Source organism: Myripristis murdjan, chromosome 6 (genome assembly GCF_902150065.1).
Source record: "Myripristis murdjan chromosome 6, fMyrMur1.1, whole genome shotgun sequence".
Taxonomy (NCBI): domain Eukaryota; kingdom Metazoa; phylum Chordata; class Actinopteri; order Holocentriformes; family Holocentridae; genus Myripristis; species Myripristis murdjan.
This window is the reverse complement of record NC_043985.1, coordinates 6,708,712-6,736,136: the sequence shown is the minus strand read 5'-3', so window position 1 is coordinate 6,736,136 and position 27,425 is coordinate 6,708,712. Positions and strand designations below refer to the sequence as shown.

The window sequence follows — 27,425 nt, the reverse complement described above, 5'->3', positions numbered from 1 at the left end:
TTTTGCAGAGACATGCCTCCATGGAAACATCCCATCCCTGCAGGAGTAGAGCACTGAACATTGTCAGAGACCCCTCTCACCCGCTCCACAAATACTTTGAGCTGCTGCCATCAGGCAAACGGTTCAGAAGCATGAGAAACAAAACCACCAGAATGTGCAACAGCTTCCTCCAGAAAGCTGTTAGACTTAACTGCTGACTTTACTATCACTTGGGGATCCCAAGTGAGAAACGCTATGTCATTTTGTGTGCACTACTGCTGTATGTGTAGCTTAATGACAATAAAGCTTGATTTGATTTGATTTGTTTTGATATTCTGACACACTGGGTGGCGCAACCTTTACTCGGTTCAAGCAAGTGGGGGACTTGCAGGGGCAAATGTTATTGCGGGTGCGCGACGCGTGCTAGATAGGTGCAGCCACAAAATGTCGAGAAGTTGCCCAGAACTACTCAGAGAAGCAGCAACTTTAACTGAGCAAGTCAGCAGAACTCCTCCGGCTCCGGCAGACTTCCAGACTTCAGACCTAAGCAATCGATTAGGCTAGATTCACGTTAGTCCCGCCCACTGACTTTGATGGGTGAGTTTGACAGATCAAATTAATTCATGAAGCACTGCAACACCGGTCCATGAAATAATTAATTAAATAGTGAAATAATTAATTAAATAGTAAAGTAATTATATATATATATATATATATATATATATATTTTTTTTTTTTTTTTTTTTTTTTACATTAAATGAACTGGTATATTAATGAATTAATGACACATTTAATGACACATTTATTTATTTAATTCCCATTTTAATTAATTAATGACACTTTTAAGTATTTATTTAAAGATGTATTCATTTATTTCATTTTGTCCCTTTTAGTCCTCCATAATTAGGTGACAGCATTTATACTTGTCATTCTTAATCGAGGTAGATCCATGACTTTCACAGAGCTAAGTTATCGTTACCAGGGAACGAATCCTGTCACTTTTCATGTCACCATCACCTTTCCTCTAGTGCCACTGTTATGCTCAACATTTGATGTGTCACAGTATTGGGCAGTATTGGGCAGATGGCCATCACTTTTGATTAGTACAGGCAGGGCCCTCAGAGAATGAACCCTCTCAACTTTGGTGAATTCATGAGCTTTCCTCTAGCAACACCCACAACACCAGATTTTGATGACCACATTCATTACCTTTCTCCTAATATCACCCTTAGACCACAATGTTGAATTTTATATCTCAGAATCTATGGCGTGGATTGCCTGGAAATTTGGACAGCACATCCATGCACTCCAGAGGATGAACCCAGTCAGTTCTGACTTCTTCTACAAACTCATTCTCCAAATACTTGCATTCCCCCAACATTGCACCCAAGTCAGCAGGGCACCGGTGGCAGAGAGCATGTAATGAGACATGTCATTAAAAAAATGAAGTCACACTGTCCACACTGGCCCCCATGGGACTGTATTGGAAAACCATACACCCTGGCAAGTAAGCCATAACTGTCTCTATAGTGAAGAAATTGCCAAGGCTTTGGTGTAAAGCAGCTGGAGTGATGAAAAAGACAGCAAAATACAGGATTTTCTTAAGCTGTCTTAGCGCAGGGCATTAATACCAGGCTAATGGTGGAGCAGATTGATATGGAGGAGCAAGGTTGATTACTATGTGTCAAAAAAGAGGAAAGGAGGGTTAAAATAATGTGAGTCTGACCGATCTCATGACATTGGAGAGGAGCAGGCACAAAGCCAATGCACACTAACAATCTGGTGCCACAACAAGCGCTACAGCACCTGAAGGCAACGTGGGACTGTCAGCCAGATTGCAGCAAACAATCGGTCTAATCGAGGTGAGAAAGTGTTAAAAAATTGGAACTACTGGGCAGATAACAACATATATCACATACAAATCTATATATTTACAACAATAAAATAACAGCTTATTGAGACTTCAACAGCCAGCAGCAAGAGGAGCGAGAATTAGTGTGATAGCAAGATGATGCAGCTATAACTGATTAGAAATGAAAAGAGATACAAATAAAAAATAAAAATAAAAACAGCCATTAAGGGACTACAAAGCAGGTGTTCATGTACTGTAAGCTTTTAAAGTAAGTGTCTTTAAATGTCCAGTACTATAGCAGCTTCAGAGGAACCAGTGCATCAGCAGTGTGACATGCTGGGGAAATGCTCCTGTTACTGCTGTTGAAGCCCTGGCAGGGTTTGGTGTGAGACATGCCGGGAAAATGACAGCGATAATGACCTTAATGAAGAGGAGGGCAGTGACGAAGACAACAGCGAGCCCTCTCTGATGCAACAGCCAGAGTACAGACTACCATATACTGGTAAAACAAACATGCCCAGCATATCACACGCTTTTCTTTTTTTCATCAGGGAACAATGCACGCCTCTTTAATCTGCAGGATTGTATATTAAAGATCTTGCGTTGCTGTTAGCTTTTCATGCTCTTATTCACTCTGTTTTCTCTGTCATGCCTTTCACGTAGTTAAAGTTAATGCAAAAATTGACATGGCATTGTTACGATGTTGAATCAAGCATTTCTATTTTATGTACAATCTATATTGGTAACTAGACTAAAAAGAAAAGGTAAAAGAAAGAAGTAGGAGAGTGATCTATGAAAATTGAACATGTTAGGTATGAACAACATCTGTCATTTAATCCTCTGTCGGTGCCATATCTGTAAGTAACAACCCACACAATAGTCATGTTACTGTCTCCCAGGTGCACTGGCAAGGGTATTATAATCTGTTTTCTCTGCTATCGGCCTGCCTCCTTCTCACATCATCTCTAGGGTTAGACAAAATGTGGATTTTTGAAGGCTGATGCTGTTCAATAAGCTGTTTTGCACTGAAATTCACTATTTTGATTCACAATTCTTCAGGGGGTGGAAAAGCCCCTGAGGCAGCATTAAGGCCATAATGTGACACTGAAAAACTCTACATTGATACCCAGCCTAATGAAATTCTTTAGGCGGATTAGCAGCTCCTAAGGGCAGAGTGAGGCAGGTTTTCATGACAGGTTTTACAGTCCAACAACCCCGAAGCTGAGCGTGTAAAATCATATCCTCACTTCCACCTTATTGATAGGGGACGATACATCAACACTTATATCAAGTTGTTATCATATCCCAGTTTAATAGATATTGATTGTTAAGAGTTTCACAAGCTACAGAGCTTGCAACACACTACCGAACTACCTGACACATAAATAAAGCCACTGTTATTCTGTCTTAAGGCTGATCCAGCTGGCTTGCATTCTCTCCATTCAGCCAACTGGAGCCGTGGGAGCTGTCCCCGGTGCTGAAGTGGCCCTGCAGGTACTGGCCTGCGGGGCTCCCTGTGGCTCTGTCCTCCGCCCCGAGGCAGCATTGTGCCTGCTTCCCCTGGTTCGCCACACTACACACCAGAAAAAGTTGTCTGCCACTACCTGTAGTACAAAGGATTTCTACCTCTTTATGTTTGGCCCACTGTGGCATTCTTCTAAATTGTTGGACTTTAACCACACAGAAATATATGATGACTGAAATTCCTGTTTATTAAAACGATATAGGTTTAGGAAACTCACTCTAACAACTACGCATGCAGCAAATTCAATTCAGTTCAATTCAATTCAATGGCTTTATTGTCATTGCACAGTACAACGAAATTACTTGGTTCTCCATTGGATCATAAAAAAAAAAAAAACATACACATAACAGACTGAATAAATAAGCATAAATAAGCATAAAAAAACACTATAAAAGAGACAAGCAGATTAAATTAGGCTTGTCTCTTTAATAGTGTTGTCAAAAGAAATCTAGCTGTGAAAAAATGTGGTGGACTTCTGTCTGTCTCCGTGACCCAGGAACTCAGAACTCCCAGTGAAATGTGTGTAATATTAATATTAACTCGTGTATCTGACTGTATAGGCTTACTTATGTTATCTGTGTCTTACTCTTTAATGTATGTTGTAGATGGGGATAGCTACCACCTTGAGAAAGAGGAGGCCATCGTCAGTGATCCATTTATCCTCGCTCCTCTTACTCACTCAAAGTGGCAGGCAGCCACAAAGCTGCTAGTTGCCTCTTGTTGCCTGTTTGGAGTTTGTTTGTGTGCGTGTTTTTTCTCTAACAGTGGAGTGAGAGGGTGTCAACTTCAACAAAGATTCCTCTTTTATATGCAGTGCTGACCCAGTGCTTTTCTGAGCAGTTTCCAGGCATATACCCGTCCAGAATCCATCCCCTTCAGGATGATTTTGCTGCCAGATTGGTCTGTCAGAGCCCCTCCAAAGCGTTTTTACCATCAGTTTCCTAATGCATTCTTTCAAACTCCTTGCTCCTCCTTGCTGATAATATTGTTGTCTTTGTAGAATTTCCAACTTGGTTTTGAAATTAATCGCATATCCAGTTGAACAGCTTTTTGATTTTGTCTCAAGCTGTTTGGCCAGCAAATCAAGAAATGTCAAATGAAGCATGTTCAACTATCTATGTAGCTTGTTTTTGGCAATATCACACAGCAGTCCACCACACGATAAGTGATGTTTGTCATTTCACAAGTTACACTGATAGCGATGAATTCCCCGTCGTCAGTGTAAAGAGAGTCATAAAGGGTCAAAAGCTGAGCAGCTGCCTGTAGAAACTGATCATGAATAATCTTCAGCTGTGTAAATGAGGCTTCAGAAAGATAACTCTTGTATTTGAAATATCTGTTTACAAATTGTGCCAAATAAAATAACATTTTAATATCAACTAATTATTTTTCCTCATGTCATTTGGTACCTCAAGGGATGGTTGGTGGTCACGGTACCACCCACACTATTTATGATGATGTCCATTTGACTGTGCAGCATGAGCCAAAATCAAACCCACACAGTTTCAGGACAAGCAACTGGAACTTATCCGCCATGTGCTTATAAGAGAAACTCCAAAAGAGTTTTCAGTTAAAGTTTCTGCCTTTGTGCTTTATAAACTTCTTTCTTTCTTTCTTTCTTTCTTTTTTTTTTTTTTTGCGCAAGGGGTGACTTTCCTAAGCTCCATTCATCATGCAATGACCCCAGCCAAGTTGAGGAAATCTTTGCTAATGCTGCAACAATGGATTGTGAACCCTTTTACTGAACTGCGACAAAAATTACCTCAAATCCCATAAACCAATTATGTGCTGTTGGCAGCAAAATCTTTACATGCATTCTTGCAGGAAATATAGATTATAAAATCATGACTTTGCACAAATGTATGCAACTTGGCATTCAATTTGTAGGTGAGAACCAGGACGGAAAAAAATATAAGGTAAAGTCTAAATGTGTGTGTGTGTGTGTGTGTGTGTGTGTGTGTGTGGGTGTGTGTGTGTCTGTGTGTGAAAGAGTGAGAGAAAGAGAGAGAGAGAGAGAGAGAGAGAGAGAGAGAGAGAGAGTAATTATGTATATATGTCCAGTTGTCCAAGTGTGTATCAGTGACTTTGAGGTGTGTCTGCTGTAGTTATGCTGATGTGATGATATAAGGCATTTTTATGGACTTGAGTTATGGTGCCATGAACCTGTCTGTTTTTATTTTCAGGTTATGAACCTTGCGTTAATTCAGCAGCGAAAGCAGAAAGAACTCCAGAGACGGCTTCACTTGGTGAACATGTACAGGTTACTTAAGCACCATTTACACTTATTTACCATTCACTCTTGTGACATTACATTTTGCAGCACCATCTCTCCAACTGACCCAAAAGCATGAAAACTCCATCCGACAGGCTGTAGTATGCTGTCCCGAACAGTCTTTAGGCAGAAGGATTAATGCAGATTCGATGTAAAAATGCAAGAGAAACCAGTTGTAAGTGAATTTCTTGGCATATATTGTTAAAGAGTAACTCAACACTGAATCACATGAGGCAGAAAACCCCTGCTGCACTGCCCTCTAGGGGCTGAACCTCCAGGCGCCGTGCACCTCTGGCTGCACCCAGTCAGTGACCTAGCCTCAGTTATTCTGTCATTGGCAGCTGCTAAAACGCCTGCTGCTACATCGCTGGTTGGGTGTGGCCAGAACATGCAACATACCTGCGTGTTTCAACCTCTAGGGGGCAATGCAGCCGAAGTTTTAAAGGTGCATGAAACAAAATCGCTGACAGTCAATTGAACTGAGAACCCTTTAGACTCAGCTGACAAAAAACAAACAAACAAACAAACAAAAAAAAAAACATACAAAAAGCACTTAATCAATCAGTGAGTTGGCTGACTGTGTATTTTTTTTTTTTTTTTTTTTTTACAGGTAACAAGCAACAAAATGCTGATTAATAATGTTTACTTATTACACAATAGACTATTAACAGTTCGTTGTTGCACACATTATAACATTTTACACACTATTTGTTAATAAATTAATGAATAACTAATGAATTGAAAATCTCCAAGAAATCATTTGTAAAAGATCAACAAACATCACATAGATAGATGGACCAGATATTTTAAAACGCTCTCTTAATGGGTAACAATTGATTTTGTAAACCATCTATAAACATTGCTTAGATGGCTATTATAAAGTTGCAACTACTGCTCATAATAATTAGTTAATCAATAAAGCTGAAAGCAGCAATTCCAGGGTTCCACAAACCATTAATTACCCATTACAAAATGATTTCTTAAAAGTTTACAATTCATTTGGTATTCATTAGCAATTACTTAATATGATGTATAAAATGTTAGAATTTGTGCAATAATAAACTGTTTATAAATAGTTTACTGTGTAATAAGTACAAATTGTTAATTATCATTTCATTGTTGTTGACTGTAGGAAACAATTAACCAAAGTTTAATTAACTACCAATTTATTTATTAATGATGGTTATTACAAAGTGTTACCTTTTTTGTCAGTTAAGTGTAAATGGTCCTCACCTCAACTGAACTTATAAACTGAACTGATTTGAAAGACTTCTTTACCCAGAATGTAATGAATGCAATGTAAATAAACTGCAATGGCCTTTTCTTAATGTCTACTAGGAGAGGAGATGATAAAAAATAATCTTTTGCCAGCAGGATCAATCACTGTTGAGTCCAGCTTTCTCTGAACTTTTTTGGATTTTTGCAACTTTTGATTAATCACCATATCAGGCACTTGACAAGAATTTGGACATGTTGGACTCCCAATTAGTAGAGGTGGCCTGCCTCCCTCTGTTACAGCTCCAGCTGGAGCTGATAAAATGTGCGCATTTTTCGTAAAGATTTGGCCAAGTGCAGCTTTGAATAGGTAGAAAATTAACTTGCAAGGTGAAAAAGTCATTTTTTCACTTCTTTTTGTCTTTAAAAAAAGGATGAGAATGAAGAGGATTGGGGGAAAGAAGGGCAGGGGAAGATGAGAGGAGGAAAAGGAGGAAGATGAGAAGGAAGAAGAAGTGGATAAGGAAGGACGAGAGGATCAAAGGGAGCAAAAGCACTTTTTCATGGACTCACTGACTCATCCGGCCGTCTCTCTGTTATGATGTAAAGTCGCACCAGAGCCGCTGAATAAAAGACTCAATGCGATGTTCCAGACACGGTTGCCATGTATTGAAAGTTCAGCACCACTATACTTTTCACTGAGTCGAGGAGGCCAGTGATACACATAGAATGTGACGATGGAGAAGCTGGTGGGTGATGACATTTGTATAAGGTCAATCAGGTGATGTAACTTTTGCAAAAAGACACTTCACCTTCAGTACCAGTCAGCCCAGGAAGGCTCACCAGCTCCTGGCAAAAGGACATATTTGTGCTCACAAAGCAAGGCTTGCCAAAGAGAAGTCAAGGTGTAAGGTGTTAATAGGGCAGAATGACTTGTAGAGAAGCTACCATACCTGGTGTCACTTCTGCAAAATATCATCTCGCCTATCATTATATGCACCGAGATGAGCTCCAGTTTAATGGCCGTGATTTCACATCCAGAGCGGTCTTTTACCTAAATTGTCCCCAAATGATATGCTTTGGGGTTTCTTATTTGGTGAGGGTGTTGCGAGAAGTGTGGGATGAGAAAGGAAAAAGGAGCACGAGGGAGTGGAGAAAGACAAAGGATCAAAAACACATCATTTGAATTGAGCTGATTGGTTCAAAAGGCACAAAAGAGACGACAGTAAAACTGCAACAGTGTCTATTTCTTCTCCAAAACGTCTTCTCAATTATTCTATCCTATGCTGAATGATGCCCGGAGTAATCGCGCCTTTAGCTTTGATAAAGTCTGCACACATTTGGAGATTGAAGATTTACTTCCTCTTAACATCGTGAGCTGTCTGCGATTTTTTTTTCACCTCCGCCTACTGCTCATTCAAACCCTACAGAAAGACTCTGAGGTGTGTTGGACTTGACGTGACAGTGCTTACTGGTCAACAGAGTGGACTGGAGATAGACATGAACACCCTGAAGTGGAACCTTTGGTCCTTTGACAACGCACAATGAATACAGCACAATGCCACAATACAGTTATCTAGATTTTGCATTTGCTTTAATTCAGTTCTCTAGCACTCCTCCACTCTCCTCACCTCTGAACCTCTTCACTTTCACTCCTTCCCCTCTCTCTTTGTGGGGCTCGCCACTAACAGAGTCTCCATCGCTAGCTTGTTAAATTTGATTGACAGCCCTAGATATTTGTGGTGAGTGTCAGGGCAGTGTGGGTTTGGGAGTGGAACAGAGATCCCCGCTTTATGGGGACTGCATGAAAGTAATATCAATATATTTGCTTTCAGCTTCATTGTTGGACTGTTGGCCGATTCTCCATGAATGATCAAATTTAGGAAACTTGAGTGCATAAAATTTATGTTTCATACTTTGAATTTGATTTGTTGGAAACAAATACATCAGCAGTGATTTATTATTGCCATCTAAGATACATGCATTTGAATTTACAGATGTTCAGTCCATGTAATTTGGAGAACACACTGCTGAATGGCAATCAGGCATTCCTGTCGTCTCCCACCCCGGTGAGAAGACATCAGCCAGCGGAACAGAAACTGCCTCTAATGTGTGAGTGTGTGTGCATGTGGCTGTATACAAGCGTCACAGTGTTTCTGCATGCATTCATGTGTGTCCCTATTGATGTATGTGCTTTCGGTGGGACATCTCATCCTTTCGGTGGGATGCAGCATTTTCTCATGAGATATCGTCTTGTCCAATTCCACAAGAATTTCAGGAATTCCATCTTGTATGCTTTCACACAAGCACCAAGCTCCAAATCATCTCCATCTCATTTTCCTCCCCATCGTGTTTGTGAAATCTATCACTCAGAATGTCAGAACTCTACAGTGCAGTGTGCACATCCTCGCCGTTGTCGGGTGAAAACTTGGCGTCTCCAAAAAGTCGGCTTCTCTGGGACAAAAAAAAAGCAATGTTTTAAGCTTGACAATCATGCATTTTTCATTTTACATTCACTGGTTTTGAAAAGGCTTCATAAACCCAAAGGTTGTAGAATTCTCTCAGTGCATAAAGTCATAATCCTTCAGTTGAAGTTAAAAATGAAAAATCAGCCCAAACTGGAGTCACAAGGTGTCCGCCTAACAGTGACATGATGTGTGCAAGACGATGTAAGATTCAAGCACACTTACCGCGCCGCTTATCAGTACAGTGTTTACACAGCTAAGCACAGGCACACACGTGTAGATGCACACACAAATGCAGTTGCACATGCGCACATAAAAGCTGCACACACAAACACACACACACAGAGAAATCCACAACATTCTAATTAATGTGAGATATTCAGGGTTGATAGGCACCTGTCTGATGTCCTCTTATCTCTGCTGCGATACCATCAGTGATCATTTGCCAATGTGTGCATGCGTGTCTGCAGTTGTCGAGTATGTCTAGTGTGTGTGTGTGTGTGTGTGTGTGTGTGTGTGTGGGTGGGTTGGGTGTGTGTGAGTACATCAGTGTGATGTCCTTAACAAAGACATGCTGACAGGTCTGATGGATATCACTTCAACACAGCAGAGATAACAGAGTTTGCTGGAAGGCCTGGAGGCCAAAAGGGTACAAATTACATTTCAACTAACTTTATACAGGAGAACCAATATACTTACATCTTCCTCAGGTATGACTTTTTTTTTTTCTTGTAATTCAACTTTGGCCATGATTTAAGCAATTTGCCTTCAGTTATTAGATACAGTAGATTTCATCAAGAGCTTTAATTTGATTTATAGATCTCATTTGTCTCTGATGGCCGTCTGGCTCCGAGCCCTCTGCTGTTAACTGGATAAGGTTGAAAACCTATATCCTATATTACAGTGGGGAAAGTCACTATGGAGCTGAAGTTCAAATAGCTAGCACCTTCCCACAGTACTTGAAATGCACCTGCTGTGAAGAAACTTGCTTAATTAAGACTATGTTACCACCCTCAGTAGCCTACTACATTTGTGTGTTGGTGGAGATTTAGAGTGAAGCTACATTTTTTAAAGTTTGTACTTTGTTACTTCTCAAGCATTTTTCCACTCCCACTTCCACATTTGTAAAGCTTGGTGTAAAAATTTGTACTCAAGTGCCTTGAATTCGGAAACAAACAACAAGTGTAGCTTTAGCCAACAAGCACAGGCTTTTCTCTTATTTAAAGAAAACAATCAAAGAAAAGTGTTTGGGGACTGCATGTATCCAACATTTGTTTAGATTTTTAATTTTTAGCCGTGGGTCACTGAGGTAGGCCTGTTATTATCAGAACCAATCTCTCACAGTTCACAGAAAACCTGAAACTGCTAATGGCAGCCATTTTGAAACTCATAACTGGGCCAATTCATGATACATCTAGAATCCCAGTAGACCTTTCTCCCAGCAGCCATTTGACATGAAATAGCAGGGTAAACACAGGTGTTATTAATGACATTAATTAAGGTTCCCTTCCATTTAGGTGTAACGGAGCCAGGATCCTTAATATCATTAGTAACCCTGCTATTTCATATTAAAATGGCCACTGAGAAAAAGGTCTGTTTACCCTGTTTGACTGTACTGCTTGATGGGCTGTTCATTTGCACGTTCCTGCTGGGAAACTTATATACGATAAACCTGACACCACATGGAGATCTATCTGGTGCGCACGGTTAAAGTCTAACACATACAATGTCACTCCAAAGTTGCTGGCAATTTTTTCTATTGCCTGTGGATTCATAACTTAAGAAAACGAAATCTGCAGGCAGAAAGAGAGCTTTCTTTTTCTCTGCTCCCTCACACAAGTTTGAGACACACCACGAAAACTCACTCATCATCCAACCTCAGAGCTGCTACAAGATTTCATTTTCTCCCTTTTAGGATGATGCTGGTTGACTTAGCGTAACATGTTGACTTGCCTTGTGACCAGCGGGTGAATCTCCCAAGAAGTCAGTGAAGTACTTTAATGCTTATTGGATGTAGTTAGGCACTTAAAGGAACGGGTCAGCATCCATAATATAACAAAAAAAATTATCTCATGTGCCTGTCGTGCAGTATATCTGGATTTTTTTTCTGTGTGATTTGATGAGGTTTCCAGTCTGTCTTTATCTTCTCTGTCTCTCATCACCCCAGTACAAAGTGCCTGGATAGGTACTCTTTTGTGGCAGTCAAACCATCAAAACTTTACATGAGAAAAACTGTATGTATTTTAGGTGAACTGCAATTGGGTTTTTTTTTTTTTTTTTTTTTTTTTTTCAAGCTTTTTTTTTTTTTTTAGGAATCTGAGACATTTTGAGACAGACCCCTCGACTAGACCAGTGGTTCTTCTGTTCTCCCTCTGTGAGAACAGAAGGCAAAATGTATACTGCGTTCTTTCGACAATCAGCACTTGAACACAGCTCATTCCATCTGTTCACATTACTTGACATGGAAACGGGGACTTAGACGGAGGAAATGTCTTCTATGAATAGAAAAAAAAAAACTTTCCACAATGATTATAAATTCTATTAGACACTTGAGTACAATGTTTGAGGACCTTTTTAGAGCCCTTATATTCTGATAGAGGAAATGACATCCACAGTCTAAGATTAGTGCTATTTTCATATTTAATACACCCTTTTGGCTTAAAGTCCCTGCTTCAGAGCCTTATTACCCCCATAAAACCGTTATTTGCAGGCAGGTTGACTAAAGACGAATAATTATATGCAGACTGCCTGCAGAACTTGGAGACACCAAGGAGTTTCTACAGAGAAAAGGTTTTTTTTTTTTTTTTTTTTTTTTTTTTTTTTTTTTTTTTTACAAGGTTTCATTCATAATGCAAAACTTACATGAGAATGGACGGACCTGTTAATTTTTGGACACAGAAAATAAACTAATATATTTAACACTGAAACTACTGGCTTCTTGTAACTAAAAAATATATGTAACAGTTAATATTGCACAAGAAGAGAAAACTATTTCAGGCCATTTCATGTTGTGTCTTAGAGGGCAGACTAGATTATTTCACATTCACACTCAACTGATTTCTGCTAAGTAAAAAAATTTTTTGGGGTGTTTTCATTGAAGAATGTTGCTGGCTGGTGTGTTACCAGATTGTTTTCATTCAGAAAGGTCAGCGGGTTGTTTTGATTCAACATCTGGGTCAAGGGTACGTTCTAGACGTAAGCCATCCGTCAGACAGTTTATAGTGCACAGTCACTCCAGATGGGATCCATCACACAGTGAGGCTGACGCTGTTTAGTTTAACCATCTCCAGCATCGGGAACTGTTTTCAGTTAGATAGTACACCCCAGCTTTAAACACACACACACACACACACACACACACACACGCACACGCATTCAGGCACACACATATGATGTGCTGTCGCATAGACACACACGCAAAGGCAGATCAGTTTGATTCCAGCTGAGTTGATTGTGTTCATCTCCACGAGGGCATTGATTTACACACAAATTGCCTTCCTTTATGTATGCGCACACACAACCAACCACTAAAAAATGGACATTGCTCTGTTTGTTGTCGTGCTTTTCACTGATCGGAAAAATGTAAAGCCAAAGTTTGGCAGAGTTATACAAGTGTCTTTGCTATGTGAAATCCATAATAAGGAGAGTTGCAAAATACAGGGGAAAAAAGCCAACACTGAAAATGTGGGTTATCAAAAAGTCTCCCCCCCCTTCAACTTGCTGGTTTACAACCAAGCTACACATTTAATTTGGGCCATAAAACCTGTTTACCATAATCCCTTATGCTCCTCTCTGCGCTATAATAAAAGTGGAGAGGATGGGAGAGTAAAGCTGTGGCAGTGGTTAGAAGAATGACACATTCACTAAGCAGCTCTACACAGGGGTGACCACGCAAGGTGCAAAAACACTCTTGCGACACCTGCTGGCCAACGCCGGCAGGTGTCGTTGTGGCTTGTCTGTCAAATTCAGCGAAAGTGCACCTCTTCAGTTTATTCTGAGGCGCTGTGGGGGGAGCAGGGATGTGGTTTCACACATGGCACCGGATGTTTATGCTTATGTTTTAATTGACATTGTGTGGAATTTTACCAGCCTCTGTCACACTTATAATTGCTAGACCGTGACTTGACAACGGAGTCATCAATCAGCCTCTCAAGTTCACTGTTGACTTCTGGGAGGAGAAGCTTTGCCAATCAGTCTGATCATCAACAAAGTGCCCTTTAACAGAGTGTTAGGAACAGTCCGCACAGCGCACCTGTCCTTGAATTGCTTCACCTCTGTCACCAGAAAGCATAAAACAAGTGCAGAACACCCGTGCCTGTTCTCCAGAGCTGTGAAGCGTTGTTTCATTTTCAACGCCTGTCTTCGTCAAAGCGAGGAGTTATCCGTAATGGACCAGCAAATACGTAAAATAAGCACAACACTAAAAAAAAAAAAAAAAAAAATCATAGTTAGGCTGCTATAACATTGTGTTTTAGCCAATATGTTGAAGTTGACCTTGGTTTACATTGGTGGGCCTTTATTTCATCTCCCATGATAATTATATATAGGCCGATGCATTTTTTCCTTCTTTTTACAGTGAGGCAGGGTAGCCTTCATAATTGATTTGTGTTATCAACTATCACACAGAGCGCCTGTATCTGTGCGAGAGAGAGAGAGAGAGAGAGAGAGAGAGAGAGAGAGAGAGAGAGAGAGAGAGAGAGAGAGAGGTGGGGGGTGTCTAGGTTTTGTTAAAGTGCGAGGCTTCACTTTGGCCCTTCCCTCGCCTCAAGTCAAGGAGACAGCGTCTGTGTACTCGCACTTGGTTATTTCCCGGCCCCCCGCTGACTCCGGCCCCCCCTCCCTCTCCACACGGCTGACAGATCTGGGAACAGCTCTGCCCCGCTCAGCAGCGCTTTACCGTGGTGCGCCCCAGACGCGCTCTTCAGTTCAGGATGGACTCGTCTCCGTCTCCTTCCCCTCACCTTTCCCACTGACTGTCAGTGACGCTGCGCAGCCCGCTGCTGTACTTTGGTGGGATCTCGGAGTTTTGCGCCAGGAGCTAGAACTGATTCTCTGTCCGCTCTTTCGCCTTCCCAGAGGGCTTTTTTGGATTGCATTACCACTGTTCCGACGGCTTGCTCCGAGATGGGAATGTATATACATTTGCTGCTCTTGCAGTCTTTCGTCTCGAGTTTTGTGTGCAACGCCGTCGCTTTCGTGGAGGAGCCCTCCGCTGGCAGGTCGGACGGGTACTGCGGGAGGATCCTCCGGGCGCAAACCCAGGGGACGCGGAGGGACGGCTACCATGAGTTCAGACTCAGAGTGGAAGGGGACCCGGAGACCTACACCCCCGGGAGCACCTACAGAGGTAGGCCACAGAGTTTGTTTTTTAAAGTCCTTTTGCACATTCAGTGCCTTAACTTTCACCAAAATAAAGAAATGGACTGCTTATCAAGTTGGAAATCCACAGCGTAACCTTCTGTGCTGCATATCCGTGCTAATGCATGACAGTGGTGTGCTCAAACTTGAACATGAAACATCTCACATGGGATTGATTACAAGAGGTAACGTGTAGTTATATAGAGCAAATGGTACTTGCAAAGGCAGCTGAGGGACACAAGTCATAATTTGACCCCCCCCCCCCACCCCCCCAGAGTTAGGGCTACTTAGTGTTATAATGTCTGACCTATATTCTCTTTACTTCCTCTCCTCTTCCTGTCAGCGAGTGGACAAAACACACCCACACACACAAACACACACACACACACACACACACACACACACACACACCAAGACATCTGGCTCCAATTAAGCTGACCCCTACAAATTTAAAGTCCTTGTCCCGAATGGACCAGGGCAGGCCGTATAAATATATGTCCACTCACATATATTCATGATGAGGTTAAACCCCACTGTAACTCAAAAAACCCTCTGACAAACTCTGTTCTACTTCCCCTTGAACCACAGCTCAGTCATTTAGTTAAGAGAGTGACACTGTTGCCCAGCTCGTGAATCAACATTAAAGCAAGTCACGGGCGCTGAGATGCCACAGCTTTATACCCGGGCTTCTGAAACCGAGACTGAAAATCAAATGTCACCTTGTCTTCAAGCCTTCCCGCCAAGATCCTCTTTCAGATCATGCAAATTTGGCTGTGATGGCGCATTTAGCAATCCAGGGCTAAATTCAAATCAGCTATCAGGGACCTGTGAAGGACACCACGCACGGAAAAAACTTATTTTCCCTAAGCCACCGCAGCGTCTAAAGCAGCAGAATAATATGCTTGTTAAAGTGGGATAAGATTGAAATTATTGACATTTTCCTTGTCAGTGCCAAGAGCAAGTTTGAAGATAAATGGGCTGGTATGAGAGTGCAGTGTGTGGGGGGCGCTGGGGTGAGCCCCACCAAATAAAATTCCACCCACATCTCATTACCCCTCCTTTCTCGGGCCTGTTCTCTATACCGAACCCCCTGCATCAGATTTATAGGCACTCTTTCATGCTCAAGTGTGAGGTGCAAAGCTCCTGTTTATGACTCTCACTCTTTCTTATCTCAGTGATGCTCAGATTCGAGGCTGTGTCTCCTTTTGCATCTCAATATGTTTCAAATGCATCATGCAGAGTGACCCTGATTCATATGGCCTGCCCCCATAAAGTGTAATTAGAAAGCCTCTTTTATGCACAACGTCTTTTCACAGTAACCCAATGCCATGAAAAAAAAAAAAAAAAAACATGTTCTCTCTCTCTCTTTATTCTCTCTGCATACAGTGATCCTTTTGGCATCCAGCCCTGCTTATTTCAGAGGCTTCACCCTCATCGCACTGAAGGAGGGCAGAGAGGGCACCACCGACGAACACTACGCCGGGCAGTTCCAGGTAAAGCAAAGCAGTTTTTTTTTTTTTTTTTTTTTGGTTGTTTTTGTTTCTTGCTTTTGAGAAAATGTAATCACTGCATACCTGCTGTGAGATTTCTCGGAAAGTTCGCACCGATGAGCTCATTTGCATGCTTTAATGCACACGAGAGTCAAGCTCAGCGACTCCCCCCCCCCCCCCCCCCCCCCCCTCGTCTTCTGATAAGGAGGGCAAAGGAGGTATTGCTGACAGACGCAACGCAGCTCCCCTGGATGAAGCTCGACAACAGAGCTCTCCTGTTGTGGGGGGGCAGGGGTGGGGGGGGATGAAAAGAGAATCTAGTTGCCTCTTTTGTGGAGTTCTTCCAGGGTGAGGAAGACACGGCGTAGTTTCCCGCCGAGGAGCAGATACTTCCTCCAGCGAAAGAGCAGGAGGAAGAGTGAGAGAGGCACGTGAGGAGGAGATGGAGATGAAGATGGAGAGAGAGAACAAGAGAAAGAGAGAGAGGGAGAGAGAGAGATGTGAGATGTTTTGTTCAGTAGTAACACAGCTCCCACTGAGCGGAGGAGAGCTCCTGAGGAGAGAGACAGACTTCCTCAATTACCTCCCGCTCAGTGTAAACAGGAACACACATCTCTAGCTGTGCCTCCACACGCTGATGCTAACCAGACTCTCGCCGAACAGACCGGGAGGCGGCTTTTATGTAGACAACAGTTTGAAGAGAGTAATAAGGAGATAAGTGTTGCTCCTGATTCTGCCGGTCTCTTGATGAGATCATTTGGCGACGAGCCTGAACATTAAAATTCAACTTAGTAACCAACTTGTTTCTTTTAAAGTGGTACACCAATATCAAGAGCCTTTGTTTTATTTATGTTTTAATTATTCCCTCATTCATGTGGATGTCCAAAATGACATCCTTCCTAATGCTGCTTATGCTTGTGCGGTGATGCTGCTCTTTTTAATTTGTCCGCTCAACCAAATTATTTGTAGCCAGATATGTTCAAAAGTAGGTGGGGCTTAAAGGTGCACTACACAAAAATGACGAGGGTCAATTTGAAGCGAGGTTAGGTGACTCTTTAGAGTGGGCGGACTTTCGTCAAAAAATTTGAACCCACATAGGTCAAACAAGGCCTGTCTACCACTCAGAACCTCCTCCAGGTTTGTGTGCACAAGATGTCATTGGACTGAGGTTGTGAACAAATGAGATTCCAGCCGCAGGAGCATTTTTCTCAGTGTATCAGGTCTGGATTGGACCTTCTGTGTGTGATGGTTATTTGTCAGAACTGGGACCAAAAAGTTACCTATACAAGATTTAAGTGAGGACCGTTAAGACAGAAAATGTGGAATAAGAACATAATTCGGTGGTTGGGTCTGCGTGGTTTTCCTTGTTGCTGATAAATTACGTTCTCATTCGGTGTTTAAGTCAGTAGAACCCAAACAGTCCTCGCCTCAATCAAACATCAACAGTTTTCCACCTTTAAACCAGAAGTGGGTGTCATTTAGACTGAAATGTAACCCCCCCCACCCCTCGCCGTGCAATCACTGCTGCTGCGTTTGAGAAATTAAAGCATTAAACTCACATCCTTATGTTATAATTATGAAAAACAGATGTTGTTTAACCATAAACACAGGCTTTTATGAAAAACAACTGCAAACAACCATAGCCAAAAACAAACACACACACACACACACACACACACACACACACATACACAGAGTTCCCTTCACTGTTATTTCAAGCCTAACTGCCACACTTTGTTTAAATATAGGAGGATTCAAACGATGCTAAATAGAAGCAAGGCAAACACAAGTTGTGGGAGCAGAACACGTGACTCTGGCAACATTGTGATACCTACGCGTTAATTATACATACTGTACCAGAAATTTTAATACATCCATTCATTTATTTTTGATAGTTTATTCATTCGCTTCACTTTCTGCCGTATTTCAGCCTCTATTGTATTGTTCTGCAGTTCTGTCTCTGCATCTCAAACCAGCTTCTAGGCTCCCTTCAAATCTTATCCAACTTGATCACTTTATTTTAAGCACATTTATTTGTATTATACATCGTTTTTAAATGCTGAAAACAATAAAATAAAAAAAAAAGATAAGTTAATTATGTGAGATGTGAAGTGAAAACAGGACTAGAGGTCATCATAAACTGTGTTGAAACAAATTGTACTGTATCTGTCTTTGAAACTGTGTGTTTTTACGTTTTTAGAGCAGTTTTGTCAGCCTAGCCTCCCCTGGCAGTTCGACATGAAGCCAAGGAAAAAGTATAGACAGCTGTTTTTACTCTGTTCTTTGGTTTGTGGACGAGGCGGTCCCAGCGTGAGGATAGATTAATTCTTAGATACGGCGTTGATGTGTGGAGTTAAAAATACTACAGTGTGCAGTGTGCTCAAAGCTAACAGTACGGGCCTCAGTTTCGTGAGTTTAGATTGAAATTGTGGCCCGTCCCCTCTGGAAATCAGCTGGACAGTCATGCGCTGCCGCCGACTTGCTTGGATCATTTGGGTTAAGCTGCTCAAACTCAAACATCTCAACTCACTCGGCTCCGTTCGATTTCTGCTCCCTGCACAGAGCGCAGTGGATTACAGTCTCGGTGGAGGCTCCATTGAGACAAAGAGTGAGCAGTGAGCAGAAGGTGGAACAATGTGGGTTGGGTTTGGACAAAATTAAAGTTGTCAGTCTGGGTTTGCAGTTTATTTAATACATATTGGCAAATCCATCAGAAATCTAGCCCCGTGTTTTTTGTCGTGTAAATGTCTTTTACAAATTGCAGTCCTTTGTGCCCTAGTCATATTATTGGATCGATAAGAGGAGATGATGTTACTGTGCATGCCCCAGCATGAGAGCGAGTGTGGGGTTTTTATCTAAATGACCTCAATCCATCAAACTCAACCTCTTTTATCAGAGGTTTACATAATAATAATTACGTAAAATTAAGTTTATACAACAATACATATTCTTGACAGCGTGTTTTCCAAAACTTAATCATGCGGCCAGTTTTGCGATGTCATGACTGTTATTGTGCAGTGGGAAGAGCGGCCAAATGAACACAGTTGTGGTTCCCTGTACAGCTGTTCCCTCCTCTCGCTTTCTGGTTCTCAGTTGTTTCTGGCATCCGTCCTGGAATGTGCCCGCCTGCAGTTTCACTAAAGCACCACCAAAAAAAAAAAAAAAAAAAAAAAAAATTGCACGTTGGTTTTTACAGCCACTGAGTGTTGCTGCTTATTGTTCTTCTCCCCAAGCAATAATCTGGTCTTTGTTTTCATTACACAGAGCCATTACAGGACTTCTGTCTTGCTTCATACCTTGGAGATCGTACCTGCGTGTCTTTGTTTGTGTGTGTGCGTCTGTGTGCATTCATTGTTGGCTTCTGTGTACATGCATCCACCGGGCATGTGGGCTTATGCATGTGTCTGTGTTTGTATTTGTGTGTGTGTGTGTGTGTGTGTGTGTGTGTGTGTTTTCCCCGGCTTCCGTCTCCCCTCCTCGTGCTGGTGTGGGACGAGGGTCATATTTATCTAGGCCAGCGACATGTTATTGCTCAGGGAGACAAATGGAGCTTGTTTGGATAAGGGGAGAGATGAGCAGACATGAGATATTATCTTCTTTTTACACAGATTATCAAGGGTTCTGAGTTTAGCCGGGGATAAACAAACCCAATCAGTTTAAAGTGCCACAGCTAAGTCATAGGTTTCAGATAGAGCCCATTACATAAGCCAAGCAGTGGCAATGCTTAGAGGGGTTTAAAGAGAAATACTGAAAATGTGTGCAGAGTTGAAACGATGGTGACCTGATACGTAGCATAATCACGCTAAAATGTGATTCTAAGGTAATTATCGTCTCTCTACAGTAATTCCCTAAGGAAGGATAAACACCACAAGACTCAGCCCCAATCACGTATTCCTTCATGTTTCCTGATTGCAGTAGGCCGGCGAGGGCATCAACCTCATGCGTGTTTACTTCAAGGAACTCCTGGTATTTTTCCTCCACCCTGAGCAAATGGTTTACTCAATTTTTATTCATTATGTTTGGTCGGCTGGTTGGTACAGCGGTTTAAGTATTGCATAAATATTGCTGTGCTTTGCAGTGCTAGAAAATGAGTGGAGGAGTTTTCAGTATTTAGTTGTAACTCAAGGCCCAGATCTCACCGTAGTAAAACTGCAAAAGGATGTAAGGAAGTGAACACAGTAGATCTTGAAAGTAGTAATCCTCAACATTTTCATAGATGTTTGTAGAAACTCTGCAGAATCAGCATGGGCCATTGGTTCATGGCGAGTCCGTGCATTTCCAGGTGGCCCTCCTTGCCAAAGCAGCAGTTGTAGCATTCAGTGATGTCACCTGAGGAGTTTGTTCATGTCAGTGAAGAGATAATCTAATCTGATGCACGTGTAACTGCACCTGCTGTCACAGGTCTAGAAATTGGAAAAAGCAATTCAGAAAATAGCCATGTACTTTTATTTTGAAACAACAACAAAAACTGTCGAGCAGTTGAGCCTCATCTGGTAGTTTGATAGCTTTGCCATAGCATTATTGAATTACATTTTTGAAGAGTAACACGGCTGTTGAGGGTTAGCTGACTTCATAACTGCAGGTAAATTAGCTATTATTACCTGACTCACCCATCAGGGTAGACATTCGTTCAAGTCAAGTCGAGTCAAGTCAGTTTTATTTGTATAATCCAATATCACAAATTGCAAATTTGCCTTGCGGGGGTTTACAGCAGTACAGCATCCTCCTGTCCTTAGACGCTCACATCGGATGAGGAACAACTCCCTTAAAAAAAAAAGAGAAAAAATAGGAAGAAGCCTCAGCAGAGCAACAGAAGAGGGATCCCTCTGCAGCCGCGCAGGGGATGTTGAGAGCACATAATGGAACACAAATTACATGATACAACACTGAAAACAGGATAACAAAATTGCCTTCATTGGTTAGATTGGTTAAGGTCAGGGTTGGGTGAGGTAAAGGGTTAGGGTTAGCCAATCAGAGGCAGAGGAGGGGTGGGTCTTCCTCGAGTCAGAATACTGGGTATGCAGGCCCAGCAAGTCACTTTAGTCTCTCTGTGTTTTCCCCTCCGTGGACGTGGTTTTCAGAGTATGATGGTGTTGTTGGGTGACTTGGGGAGACTTCCTTAAAAAAAAGAGACAGGCAGGCAGGCATTGATCTCTGGGAAATGCTGTTCAGAAACAAAGCAGAAATGATCGCTTAGCATGAAAGAAAGAGACAAAATTTAAAAAAAAAAAGAAAAAAGAAAACAAAGATCTACTTCTTTAGACAGACATCGCTGTGTAATTAATAACTGGGATAATTGTTTTATTCTGTGAAATAATGAGCATGTGGTGTGTAATGCAATAATCAGTCAAGTGAATTGGCTTGGATAAAATAAACACTATTGTTTGGTGTCACAGAAAAAGAAAAGTCCTTTGTTTGTAGTGGTTGCAAGCCAAAAAGATTGAGACTGTGACTCAGCCTCGGTCGAACCAGGATTCTGTCCAGTTTATTATCTCCACCAGGCGGCTGCTGGAGACATCGTGTTTTCGGTGTGTACGTGTGTGTGTGTGTGTGTGTGTGCCTGTCCGTGGCTAATTTCACAAACTACTGCAGAGTTATGCCTGCATGATGAGGAAACTTTGCAAACCTTTGCAAAACATCTTTTCTACTACTTCCACTCTCTCTCTTCATTCGCTGTCTAGCTCGCTCGACCACCACTGGTGATCTCTCTCTCTCTCTCTGTCTCTCTCTCTCTCTCTTTTCGCATTGCCCACAGGGTCGCTGTACGCCACTCTCCCACTTTGTTCACTGTCTACCTCGCTCGTTTTTTTTTTTATCCTGTTGTGGCTGTGATTGCTTTTATTGTTTTTTTGAAAAAATCCAGGACATGCGTTGTGTTTTTTGGATGACTTTACACACCGCTGACAAGAAAATCCACAGAACCCAGAGCAGAAACACAGGAAAGAAAACACTGTAAGCAATGTCAGAGTGAAACAGGTTGCATAACCCCATGACTCACGTCTGTAATAAATGTTGCATGAATCAGTTTCACATGTCAGTGGACTATTTGTCTAATCTTTGCAGGTCTTTACTGTGTGTGTGTGTGTGTGTGTGTGAGAGAGAGAGAGAGATACAGTGAGAGATAGAGACCTTACTTTTTAATTTTACCATTTTCTTTTTTTTTTTTTTTTTAATGTGGATTCAGTCAAAAGCCATATGATCTCTGTCAAAGAGCCAGAAATGCCACACAAGCCACACGCTCAGCTAAACTTAAGCGGCTTTTGGCGGTTTTATGGCATATTTTCTGCACTGTACTGTATTATATTTGAATCATACAGTACTTTAATTTGAAATCTGAAAAGTGTTTGACATTGCACTGGGCTGCTGAATCTTTCTCAAGTTTTGCTCAGCACATAGGGGAGATAAGCCCGGCGGAGAGCTGCACTCTACCTAGTGCACTCTTCTAGTTCACGCTGTGCTCACTGACAATAGCGTGAGTGGACAAAAGCAGGGTGGAAAAACACACTCACACACACACACAATGCAAGTAGGCACGCAGGTACACACAGGGACAGACATGCACACACACGTACTGGTAAGTTGGAAAATGCAGCTATTATCGTCAGTTAATAAGGTTAAACTATTCATATGAACCATGGATCCCCTGCAGAGTGTTTCTGTTGCCATGAATAAAGACGTTAACTGAATGTTCCTGTCTGCAGATGAAACGATCCATCCACAAAGTAGAAAAAGGTTTAGTGATCCATGACCCAGTCACTGTTTGACTGGGGACTGGCACATTACTTTTAGCACCCAAACGTCCAGTGGATCGGTGCAGAGAAGACCAACAAGCCATCAAGTGGAAGAGGTGAATGTAATTATAGTTTGTTGCATGATTTGAAAATTCATGAAAACAGTGGCTAGTGCACACATTGTCAAGCTGTCAGCCGACTGTAGTTTGGCTTTTCATGTGGTAATAAACAGGAAAGAAAGCACATTTCTGCTGGCTGACATGTTTTTTTTTTTTTTTTGGTGAGCTCAAAATAGTCCCCTTAACTGTGTGCGAGTGTGAATTTGTCTTCTCACCGTCAGTGTGAGAAGACAAATAATTTCCTTTGGAGTGGTGGACACGTGTACACGCCTCAACTGGGTTAGAATAACACAGCAAAATTCATACAGCTGCGACACATTTCTAACTTAACATGTCATTGAGTCTCGTGTTTAGTCTTTAAAAATTGTTTTTGTTAAACCAATGATAAAAAAAAATAATAATCTACCAGTGGCATTGTTTCCCATGCCAATCAACTTCTTTCACAATTTTCTTGAATCATATGTCATGTGCCGTCTTCTATGTTGTTTCATAAAAAAAATCCTGAAACATGGCAGAAGTGGCTAAGTGACTTGCCCGGGTAGAAAAAGGTTGCTTAAGGACATAATTATCAGTGCATGTGTTTCTTGACCATCTTGCACATATATATTTTTCATGTGTGTGTGTGTGTGTGTGTGTGTGTGTTACTTATCCCGTTCTCTGCTGCTGAACCAAGGTGACAGACATGCCTCTTGTTGTCAGAGCTTTTCACACCAGGCCCGTGACAACACTGGAGCTCTCCGAGAAAAATATCAGAGATGGGAAAAGGACGTGACAAAATTAGAGAGGAGTAAGAGAGAGGGCGTTTTACTTTTCTTCATGAGCAAGGAAGGAGAATGAAGCCGTGACTACGCACACACACACACACACACACACACACATGCACACACATTCCGAATCTGAATTCAGGCTAAGCTTAAATGTAAATTCTGGTAAGTTTTCTGTCCAATTAACCTCTATAAGACTCTATATATTTATATGTAACTAAGCTGATTTAAATATAGCTTAGGGCCAGATTACACTCAAGTCCACTAATTAATAATGCGCTTGCTCTTTTCTAATGTTTTCTGTAATTAAATGCCAAAAGCAACAATATTGGCTCCTTTTTTCAAGGTAACCGAGCTACAGACACACAGAGTCAATTTTCACCGTCGCCTTGGTTGGGTGGATCAGACACAAAATGTAATGTGATGCAATCCTGGTGATAGCCCCAAGATCTCGGTGGTATTCTGCAGTAATAGTGCGGCTTTGATTGATGGAAGGCTCAAGGCAAAATGTCGGCGCCTCGGAGGTCTTCATCGAGACAAGAGAGCTGTGTTACTTTTCTGAAATAAGCTCATCTTCAAGCGTTGACGTGACATTTCAATCTAGCCGTCTGTCTGCCGCTGTTTTTCTCCGAAAAGTTTCATCCGCGCACTCGAGTCCCAGAGGTTTTAACTGTATTCACTGCTTTGTAACTGCTTTGCATTTAATTACAAACCTGCAGACGTACCAGCCAACACATCCAACACACACACACACACACACAGACACACAAACACACACACACAGACACACACAACCGAGTTAATATCACTCCCATTGTCAATTTTCTCCTGGGATCCTCGGTGTCTGTTCAAGCCGGGTTTGCCTTGTCTGTCTCCCTCTCTCTGCCTCTTTATGTGTGTGTGTGTGTGTGTGTGTGTGTCTGTGTTTGAACAGGGCTCCGCATTCGCTTGTGCAGGCACTCTGAAGCATCTGTGTTTACCGTCTCAGCACAGAGAGATTGGGAGAGAGAGCGAGAGTGAAAGAGATAGACAAACCCTGGACACACACAGACATGCCAGCCATTGCAGTGAAAACAAACGCTCCTTTGCCAGCTTTCCCCCCTCTCCTCCCTCTCTTTCTCTCTCTCTCTCTGTCTGTCTCTCCCTCTCTCATTGTCCTGTGTAGCAGTGACGGGACCAAAGGGCCTGCGACTTTAACATGCAGCGACCCCAGTCACTTGTTTCATTAGTTTAATTGCAATAATAATAATAATCCAAATAACAGTGCACAGATGAATGTATAGCAGGTTTCCCAAATAATCTTGATCTTCATTTGAACAATTAAAATCCTGAGATTGATCTTTTAATCTTTTTTCAGTGGCTGTTAGCTGTAGTGCCTGAATGGAATCTCAGTTGACGGCAGTGCATGTTTTGAATGAACGAACCAACAATAGCGGAGCGGGGAGTCCTTCTGCTGACGTGAAGACATCAAGCCCACAGACAAGATGTCCTGAGGCATTTTGGATCTAAAAACTAAAGGTGCTAAAGACAAGAAAAGCTATATGTAGGCACTGTTACAGGAAATATCCCCAGCTGAGTCAATATGGAATTCAGCATCAAATGAGTCAAACCAGGAGGTCAGTTCCAGTGCCTAACCCTAAAATAGAGCTCTGCGTCCCGGCCCGAGCCAGACGGGGCCTTCAGGCCAGGCTTGGGCAAATTTCCATAGTACTAGCTTGGGTCTGGTCCAGGCTTGGCCCTTTTTTTGGATTGTTTGTTTCGTGTGTTTTGTGTGTGTGTATGTGTGTGTGGCGGGAGGAGGGGTAAGTTAATAGATATATTAGTCAAAGACCTATCAATTCAACACAATCAGTAAAAAATATTCTAAAGCAAAAATGTACAGCATGTATCTCGCTCTTTCTCTCACACACACACACATACACACACACACACACAACCATGCTCAGTGCTAGCAGATTTCTGATGCAAAGAGACTTAGCCAATGCTAAACTCATGTTCATCACACAGTAACTTTAAGTCAAGCCCGCCTGTTTTGCTCTGTAGCCGTTCCAGTGTTTGCGGTACACTGAACCACAGCCAAATCAGCTTGTTAGCTTCGGCTTGTTTTACTTTATTACTTACTTGAAATGACGCATAGTAACATAATATAACTCTGGTAATGCTTTTGTTTTTTGTTTTTTTTCAGTGAGTTTGTTACTTTGTAAGTTTATTTAGTATAGCACTTTCACAGAGCAAATATCACAGAGTGTCTCACAGGAGTAAAAAAAAAAAAGAAAAGAAAAAAAGAACTTAAAAACACCCTAAATTAAAGCTCAACACATCCCGAGGCAAGACAAAAGCCAGTTTGAATAAGTGAGCGCGTCTTTTGTTGCCTTTTAAAAGCTTCAACACAGACCGCAAATGGCAGCTGTGAAGAAAGTGTTGTGTTAGTGTTGTTATCATATTTGAATTTCTTTAAGCACAGCAGGCCTCTCTAACCTAATGCAAAAATGAATAAATAAATCAATAAAATTGTTAAAATATGCTCGAGCTGAGACTTGTTAAAAGCCTTAGGGCTCAGGCCGGGTCAGTGACTAGGGCCTAAATTTTCCTCCTGTGCAGCGTCTGGTCTAAAGCGCCTACATCATTCCACCCTTAGCAATTTTTTTTAGTATATCTTCAAACGAATGTCATTTTAAAGCTTAATCATAACAACAATACAACATTAATAATAATTGTGTTATTGATATTATGCTAATGTAAATCTATCTATTATATATATATGCTCTGTCCAAATGATTATCACGTCAGTCCATGCCGCTCTATGATATTTGTCATTTGGATGCCAGCTGGAGGGGAAACAGTGTGTAGTGATAAATGCAGCGTCTGAGCCAAGAAAATAATGGACACTCCTCCCATTCATACACTCTATCTGCGTTGCGTCGCTGCTGCTGTTGATAAGTGTGTGTGTATACATCCAAGCTGACAGCATCGTTACCGAAACAAAGCAGGATTTTTTTTTTTAATGTCTAGAAAGCAGCTCTGCTTTTAAGTTATTTCCTGGTCGCCACCCTTCTCTCACACACTAACGCTTTCTGTCGCTCTTCTTTAAGTCAAACTCTTTCTCTCTCTTTGTCACTTTTTTCCATCTCTCTCTCCTCTTCCTTTCCTATTCTCTCGTTCTCCACTTTCTCCTTTCTCTGCTCGTTGTCTGTGTCCACTTTTGACTGACAGAAGTTCAGTCTTTGACGACACAAAGTAAACCGCCCTGTGTGGAAAGAGGCATGGGGAAGTCAATACAGAGACGCGGGGTGGGGGGTGGGGGAGGTGGGTGCATGTGTGTGTGGCAGTGTGTGAAGCGACGGGGGCATTTTGAGCCATAAAAAAAAAAAAAAAAGAGTTCAGATTGAGGAAGACAAAGTAAAAAAGAAAGAAGGGAAGGAGAAGTCGGTGGGGAAAAGATGGAGAGCCATTTGTTACAGTGTCTTATCAGGGTGCAAAGAGGCTGGCTGTTAGGCATTTGTTATTGTTGAGCCAAGGCAGCTGGAAAACACTCACTACAAGGTCAGAGGTTGTGTGTGCATATGTGTGTGTGTGTTCGTTCACGACTGGCCTTTAAAGTGTCTGACAAGGCCCGAGTACCACGGGGACTGGGCTAGACTCGTCTGAATACACA

General features: G+C 41.9%; 1 protein-coding gene across 1 annotated transcript in view; it reads left to right on the top strand.

The window, feature by feature from the left end:
* The first annotated feature begins 14,073 nt into the window (after nucleotides 1-14,073).
* Nucleotides 14,074-27,425, top strand: part of spon1b (spondin 1b) — an 82,514-nt gene continuing 69,162 nt past the window's right edge. Inside the window, 2 exon segments of the mRNA XM_030053678.1 lie at nucleotides 14,074-14,655; nucleotides 16,053-16,159. Coding sequence (XP_029909538.1) covers nucleotides 14,433-14,655; nucleotides 16,053-16,159 — 330 coding nt within the window. The 5' untranslated portion in view covers nucleotides 14,074-14,432.